This window comes from Pelecanus crispus, chromosome 7 (assembly GCF_030463565.1).
Source record: "Pelecanus crispus isolate bPelCri1 chromosome 7, bPelCri1.pri, whole genome shotgun sequence".
Lineage (NCBI taxonomy): Eukaryota > Metazoa > Chordata > Aves > Pelecaniformes > Pelecanidae > Pelecanus > Pelecanus crispus.
In genome coordinates, this window is record NC_134649.1 from 16,415,155 (window position 1) to 16,423,977 (window position 8,823).

The 8,823-nt window shown below is 34.6% G+C and overlaps 1 protein-coding gene across 1 annotated transcript in view; it reads left to right on the forward strand.

Annotated features, from left to right (window-relative positions):
* The window catches only part of CGNL1 (cingulin like 1), a 45,170-nt gene extending 36,997 nt beyond the window's left edge, over positions 1-8,173 (forward strand). The window contains 6 exon segments of the mRNA XM_075714339.1: positions 760-810; positions 3,425-3,508; positions 5,359-5,483; positions 6,031-6,139; positions 7,032-7,195; positions 8,029-8,173. Coding sequence (XP_075570454.1) covers positions 760-810; positions 3,425-3,508; positions 5,359-5,483; positions 6,031-6,139; positions 7,032-7,195; positions 8,029-8,173 — 678 coding nt within the window.
* Positions 8,174-8,823: the final 650 nt, after the last annotated feature.

Consider the following 8,823-nt stretch of genomic DNA (forward strand, 5'->3'; position numbering starts at 1 on the left):
TGAAATGTTGTCCTTTTTTAATTTAAACACCCTTTCAAATCTGGGAATGACTGCATGAGACACTGTTCTCATCTTCCCTACCTCATTCTTGGAAAGTACCACAACAAAGTGGCAACAGTAAAAAATTGGGGAATAGTGGATCATATCCTATTAGTTTTTAAATGATAAGGTATTAGCAACTCTGGGAGGAGCAGAATGGTCAACACACACACACAAAGAAAGCTAGAGCATTCAGCTGCCCCTTGAGTCTAAAGTGAGCAGGGACAGGGCACATTTTAGTACACGATGGGTTTTTTCCCACAAACAAGTGAAATGAACTACCTCTTGCCATTTTGTTTTTGCAAACATAATTGAGAAATACTTAAGATACCCTCAACAATTCTTGTATTCTGTGAAAATGCAAACATTAGTCTATTGACTCCGCAGTTGTTTCCAGTAAGTGTCAAAAACGGGCTAGTTAGTTTCTGTGACAATTTTAGAATAAATACGGTGCGATAAAATTGAATTAACTGTATTATTAGCTTCCTTTTGGTAAAGCATTCCCAATGAATAGCTGTATACCTGCTCTTTAGCTGGCATCAGCTGTGGGAAGCAAACAATGAAAAGGTGGACATGAAGGTTGCTTTCAATTACAAAGGATCAAAGGGGTTTGTTTGGCTTTAGCTTGCTTGTTTGTTAAAAATCGTGGGTTTTGGTCATATACTTGAGAATTGTGTATGTAGGTCAATATATGTATGTATTTTACTTTTCCCTGTTTAGGTAGTAACAAGAAACATAGTCCGTGAACCTAGTGCAAGATGGTAAACAGTGGTGATAGCATCTAAAATATTATTAGAAATCAAATTGCTGCACTAATAATGAACTCAACAGCTGCTTCTAATACTAAAGCTGGCACAAAATGTTGTTATGTCTAATAAAGCTTTGTAAAATCTATTGCTTTTCTCAATTCTTTGTTGTTAGCATTCTTCAAATCCAGCTGTGATAACTGTTGCCTTAAGCTGCAGAAACAGTTTATACCTTTAACATAATTAGAATGTATTAGATATAGGAAAGGTAGAATGCGAAGCACAAAGCTCTGCATGGTACGTACCCAGAGCCTATCTTAACTGCTGTGAAATAAGTGAAAAGTTTGAGCACATTTTGGCAGACAACTGCTTTTTTCCTTTGTGTATGTTAATTATGTGTTTACTAATGAAAAGTGCAAGGAGATAAGTGAAAACAGTTTCCACCTCCCCCAGCAGGAATTGTGTCCTGCTGCCCTTCTCTTTTTACAAGCTCTTGTACATATTTGCACGTAGCTTTCTGATCTCTCTCCCACTGTTTTTCTGTGAGGTTGCTTTTACCATGAGGTGTCCAACAACAGTGGCAGTCATCTTGGAAATATAATAATTGTCCTCTAAATAATGCCTTAATTTGAGATCTTGGGAAGGTTGCACAAATTTCACAGCCTTTGAGCACAGTAAGAGCACAGTAGAACTTTAGAGTGGTCCGTTAAGCAAGTTCCTGCATAAAACAAAAACCCTTTCTTCAGTTAACAGTTGCATTTATAATTAGTCATTCATTTTACTACAAATTTGCTTTATTTTTTCTGTGTCTGTCTGCAATTACAGCAGAATAAAATCTATGTAATCCCCCACATTATTAGTTTTTAAAAATACATTTTATGAGTGAATGCAGCTATTGTACACATGAGTGATTCTGATTTTTATATATAAAATAATACTCTAATATATAATGTATAAAAAAATTATTATTTTTAGGCTTCTATGCAACAATGAGAGCTTTTAGGAAATTACCTAGCTGTTGAGAATGCAACCATGTGCTAACATTTGTAGTCCAGTAACTGTTATGACCTTAGTTTTCAGGAGTGCCTTCTACTGTTCTGAAACCACGCTATGGCATAACATATGCAACTGCATGCGTTGCTACCATTGTTAGTATTCATATATTCATTTCAAAGCTACAGAATCAGTGTAAATGACTTCTTTTAAGCATGTGATTAACTAAAAATATATCTTTTAATATTATAATGTGGTAAAAAAAAAAAAAGGCCTAAGGTGAAATTTCATGTGCTGTACTTGTTCAACCTTCACATTCTTAGCATTGCTTTTGGAATTTTTTTATTTTTTTAAATGCAAGAATTCCCAGTGGCTTTTGAAAGACCTTTAGTGAGATAAGCAGCTCTAAGTTACAGATTTAACAGTGATGGTGTGTTTATGCAAGTTCATATGTAACTGTTGTAAAGCAGGGAAGAATGCAGTGGTGACTGAAACTTTTGTTGGTCTTTTTGCAGGTACAGTAAATGGCATAGATGTTCACTGTATTCCCCAGGTTACATTCATCATAGTAAACATTGTGCGGGCAATAGTACAAATGCTGTGGTAACATTAGCTGTGCCTGCAAAGGCATTGTAAAGACGTGAGGGCAGTCTCAGTAGGAATGAGAGACAAGAAAAGCATTTGGGCACTACAGACTTTTTCCTTTAGCCCCAAAGTTTCAGTAGCAGCTGTTAGGCAGTTTAGAATTTATTTGATCCTCAGAATTTTTTTTTTTCCTCAGTGAAGTCCAATAGTGAGACAAAACAAACTAATTCTGTATTCTTATCTTGATTCTGTATTGATCAGATAGCTTTTTAACATCTTACATATGGAGAATATACTTTCCTTTTGGTTATTAAATATGCAACTGAAATATTTACAGAAACTGTGGCAAAAGTTGTGTTTTAACAAAACAAACAAAAACCACCCCCTCCCCAAATCCAGAAATTGGTGCTCTCCTGGAATGACAGACATAAAATGGGCTGGAGGAGGGGAGCAATGTTCATATCCAGTATGTATCAGAGTGTTGAAAAAGAGATTTTACTATTCTCATGGACATAGAAAACTGTAATTGTCTGTAGAGTGTCTCAGAGTTCTAGGCACTTCTCTGTAGCTATCAGTTTGTGTTCAGTAAAGTGAAACTTCACAGTAGACTAGTCAGCAGCTTAAAGGTAGGGTGCCATTTCAGAGCTTCAGACTGAAGTATGAAGAAAACTGTAGAAGGTGTTTGAAGATTGATGTGATGTTCCGGAACTCGATTCCCTCCCACGTGATATGTCTGTCATGCAACATTTTAGAGTTCAGTTCCCTGCTACAGAATATATATACTGAACATCAACAATACCCAATGTGGCTGGAAAATGTCTATAATAAGTACTGGTAATAGCATGGGCTTCCCAAAGTGGAAAATATTGTTCGAGGTTGTAATTGTAAACTTCATCTGAAATAATGCGTATGTCTTGAGTTCTAAGAAAAAGCAAGCTTTTTCTCATTGCATAGGTATAGGTATTTTATGTATGTGTGTATATGTATATACATACAGTATCATATAGATAATTGTAAATTAATTCTTTTATTAAAATTTCTGTCTTTTCTTTCTATAATAGATTGAACAAATGAGGACAGAGCTACTTCAGGAAAGAGCTATAAAGCAAGATTTGGAGTGTGACAAAATTTCATTGGAAAGACAGGTAATTATGGCTGGCATATTATCACACTAGCAAGATAAGAGGCTGGGTATCTGCCTTCATTAGGAAGCTCAAATAAGCATTTAAGGAATACAGTATTTGGTAGCTGGCACTATCCCACCATAGTGTGCTGCTGGAAGTACGTGTTAATAAGAATAGATTAAAAACCATGAGTATCTTAATACTGATACACAAAAGGAAATGTTATAATCTTGAAATAAGTCTTCTCTTAGTAGTATATTTTTTTTTTCTTTCAGTACCCCTAGTTTTAGCTTGAGGTTTGTCACAGTTTATATATTTCATGTACTAAACACTCATACTATGCATACATCTGTTTATATAATATAATAAGACATTTTTGTTGTAGTGAGTGCAGGCATCTCTCTACCACACAATTTCTGTCTATACATTTGAGAATCAAAGACAGTAAAAATAAGAAATGTGACAGTTGATATGGTAAACTTGTTTTAGAATAAGACTGAGATATCAATATAGAAAATTTAAAAAAGAATATATACAGAAAAGACTATAGAATATCAGAGACACTGTTACGCAGTTCAGCTGTAAATCCTTTGACTACTTTTGGAGGAGCTGTTCTTCAAAGTCTTGACAGTACTTCAGGAACACTGCTGAAGGTAGATCATAATTTCAAAGAATTGTGATTTTAGTTGAGTATCTTCTTCTGTAGGAGCATACAAGTGAAAAAATGACATGCCTCTGAAAGAAAAGCTACAGATTTGATAGAGAACTGCTATTCTCTGTCGAGGAAGGAATATCACTTGTATGATTCAATATCTGCGATGGAAAGTACATTAAAAATACTTTCCATCTTTTTGTGACATTATTCTGCAGCTCAGTGGTCTTTGAAAGCAAGATTACTATCATATTCCCTAGCTGAGATCCAGAGGAAAGCTATCTTTGCAAGTCATATTATTATTGACAGTCTCAAGAACGTAAAACAGGTTGTAATGGGAGTTTAGAGAACATGTTTATACCAGACACCTAATTTGGTGCCTTAAATTATGTGACATTAATCCCATCTTTGATCTTTGCTTTGTTTGAGCAAAAAGAATGCCACCTACTGGTATATCCCATGTACATCCTTATACTTCAGTTCTGACTTTTCTATCGTAGCTTTTTTAGTGTTTGAGATCTGAGATTATGGTTTGAAGTTCTGTAACAAAGAGCTTTATTTTCTGTTCCTCATGTAACTCTTTTTTTTTTTTTTTTTAATGGCAACTTTATCATTAGGTCCCCATTGAAAATCTGAATTACCTAGCCTCATAAAAATTGAAGTGTAAATCTGAGAAAAAAGTCTGCTTTTACAAATCATGCAGCTTGCAAAGTTTTTCAAACTATTTATGTAGTAGAACTACCATTTGATAGTTAAGAAAGGGAGCAAAACAACCCAGAGTAACAGCTTTGAGAGAGGAAAGCGATACTGGATGCAAGTAACTTCTTTGTCTACTTGTTTTACCCGTACACCAGTGAGTTACAGGGGAAGAATACAGAATTTGACAAAAGAATTGTGTGGCGAATAGGACAGATCTAATGCTATTTGAAAAATTTTGGCATACTGAAAAATGTTGTTGGAAGGGGCTTGCAGCCATCTGAAGTTCAAGGGTCCTAAAACTTTAATGCAAGCTTAACACTAAATTCTTTTTAATAAAGCACAGTAATAGAAGATTAGTTTGTAGTGAACAGTAAAATCTCACTGACTCTTTTTTTTCCGTATTTACTAAATTAAAAATACACCGATTACCTTACGTTTTCCTGGATAAATTTATTTTGTATCAAGGTGATATTTGTTAATATGAGCATGTATGTAGTAATTGAGTATGTTCTAACTATAGAACAAAGACTTGAAGAGCCGAATCCTTCACCTAGAGGGTTCTTACCGATCCAGTAAAGAGGGACTTGTTGCTCAAATGGAAGCAAGGATCACAGAGCTAGAAGAACGACTTGAAAATGAAGAGAGGTGAAACTAGTTGTGTTAAGATCAAAATATGCATGTTTATGTCTGTTAATATGGCTTCTTGCTAAGTCTCTAGTACAATTAACTTGATTTTCTTTTTCCTTACAAGCACCAAATTAAAATGGTTGCTGTTTCATAGAACTGTTGAAAATTTTCTTTTTGACTGAAAGTACACTAGAAGTATAAATTGGAAAATGGGCACAGTGCTAACACGGTTCCATACCTCATTATTTTATCAATGTCTAATATCAGTAACAGGCCTAGAAATATTAAATGTACTTTAACGCTTCCATTTTCATGTTCACTTCATTGTTTAATCTTGGAGGAGTGGGGTTTTTTCCCTAAATGGTGCTCTGGAAACAAGAAATTCCCCTTTGTTGTTCATGCTTTTGAACAAATTTCTTAAATTGTTGCATGGAATCAGTAAATCAAAGCAGGGGCCGTTAGTATTTAATTCTTAGAAGATTGCTAAGGAATTGTCAGCAGGATTGGAAGTATTTCAGTTCCTTTTTTTTACAAGCCTGTCTTTTTTTTGTTTTGTTTTTCCTAGGGATAGAGCTAATTTCCAATTAAGTAACCGCAGACTTGAGAGAAAAGTGAAGGAGTTAATGTTGCAAGTAGATGATGAACATCTCTCATTGACTGATCAAAAGGACCAGGTAGAGGGAAAGACTACTATGCAAATATCTGATATTAATCCTACTAGCATAAATCATCATATATAAAAGATATGCGAAGAATATAGGTAGATACCAATTACTCTGTTTATGAACTCCTGTTTAGTGAGATTCGCAGTTCCCATTGTCATCATGTTCTTTTGGCTAGTGCTAAATTGTTACTCATTTCTAAAATTATGAAAAGGAAGCACTTACAGAAGCAATGCTATAATTATTTTAAGAAATAAAGCAAATAACAGACAGTATATGATCCTATAAATACATACACAAACAAATAATACATTCTGTTTTGCCACCATAAAATTTTGTTTAAAGAAAGAAGTTATTGTAAATATAGACTACAAGTATTAAGCATACATTGATATTCTAATAGCAATGTGCTCTACCATTCCTGGGTCTTTGTTGATTCCTTGCTTAAAACATTTTTTTTTCAGTATGCGAGTCAAATAGTTAATGTTTTGCCTAGAGAATGAACAGTATGTTTCAAATTGCAGACATCTGTTAAGGGAAACAATCTTTTAAAATCCTCTGCGTTTTTAAAACCTATTTTATAGTATTTGTCTGGTAAAGTTGCTTAACTTAGACACACCAATACCTCTTCTTCCCTTATTGATAACCAGCTCTTGCTATCACATAATACTATGTTACTCTCCCAAAGCTATGTTTGCTTGTTGCTGTTTTTTCTTCTTAAAAAATTTTATCCAATTGCTTTTCTCAAAATCTAATGCTGACTTTCAAATATTTCTGACGCATAGGATTACAGTGTCACTACACTGGCAAAGTTGTGTCTTTATTCTCCCTCTCATAGATGCTGGAAGAATAAAATTCCTTTATTAAAATAGTCTTCTAATCAGCTGACATGTAAATATTTCAGTTGAGTTTGCGTTTAAAAGCAATGAAACGTCAAGTTGAAGAAGCTGAAGAAGAAATAGACAGACTGGAAAGTGCTAAAAAGAAACTCCAGAGAGAACTGGAAGAGCAACTAGACATGAATGAACAATTGCAAGGGCAGCTTAACGCTGCAAAGAAGGAATTAAGGTAGGATGACTTGTCAGACGTTACAATTACAACACAGCACCACTCACAAGATTGATCTCTTGCCCTTTTAGTCCATAAACTGAGCACTTCCTCTAACAAACTTCAAGTTTGTCATAAGCAGTCAGAGTTAAGAGACAGACCTGTGAAACTCTTCTGCGTTTCCTTTCTCTACAAATGTTCTCCAACTCTTTCCAGGGTGCTCTAGGTGCCCAAACCTTCTTTCCAAGATCTGCCTGCTGAATAAAGTCATTGAGGCAGGGAATAAAAATGGAAAAAGGTGGTGGGACTCAAGACTGTTATCATTTGTAGTAATAAAAGTTTCCTGCTCATGACTGAGAGGTACAGCTATCTATCCTGTGTTAGTTTTCCTCAGCCATCTTTGAACGTCTCCATGTGCAAAGTTTACAGTTTACCCTCTCTGTGACTTTAGTTAGAGGTGCTTGAAAATATGATTGAATGATCTTCATTCTCTTGCATAGAATCATAGAATCATAGAATCATCTAGGTTGGAAAAGACCTTTAAGATCATCCAGTCCAACCATTAACCTACACTACCAAGCCCACTCTAGACTAATCAAGGGTAGACCAGACTAAACCATATACCGAAGTGCCACATCTACCCGTTTTTTAAACGCCTCCAGGGATGGTGACTCCACCACCTCTCTGGGCAGCTCATGTAGCATGTAGTCTATGATAAACTACCCCTGTTGGACCACAAGTTTCTTTGACATCCTTTAAAAATGTAAATTCTACCTGTCAGTGTTTTAAGGTTTGCATAAGTGTTCTGCATGTAGATGTACAGTTTTAATAGCAAAGACGTATTTTTGTTTTAGTAGACTGAAGAAGTCACCAAGTAACGTGTTGGCTGATTCTGATGATGATGACGATGATGATGATGATTTCGGCACGGATGGTGATAGTCTCTGTGAAGTACCTTCAGGAAATAACTTTTCAAAAGATGATGACACAAAAATCTAAATAAGTATTGAATCTGTGATTCCTTGAAAGTACTGGAAGAATAACATTAAATTATCGAGAAACTGGATATTCTAGAAGTCAAATGATATAAAGGGATTTAAGAGTTGGGAATATAATGTTTCCATCCATACTGTGCCATTTTCTTATTTCAGATCTCCACTGTTTATTATAGAAAAGAGGATTGCATTATAAAACAGCTATAAAACACGTGTGTGTGTGTGTATATATATATATAACTGCTACTGAAAACATGGGGATAATGTTTCTCATTGGAAATGTGATTTTGCTAAAATTCTGTTTAAGTCAAAAGCCATTTGAAAGTAATACAAAATTAGTTTGTAGTTATTAAAAGCTTTTCCCTAAAATTAAGGAAATCACAGAAGATTATTTAATAATTGTAAGTAGGGGGAAATGATGTATAAAATGTAAATATTTTAAACCTGATCTTTTTATTTACTACTTTAGTACTATTTTGTAAACTTTCCAATATTACATAAATCAGTTCCATAAGTAAAGTACTTAAATTTATACTGAATGCTATATTTGGGTTTTAACTAAGAAGAAAACAAATTAAATGAATACATTTTGTGCATTACAGAGCAGACTCACAGTTCCTGAGCCAGGAAGTACATTCCCATTTTAAAACCAGT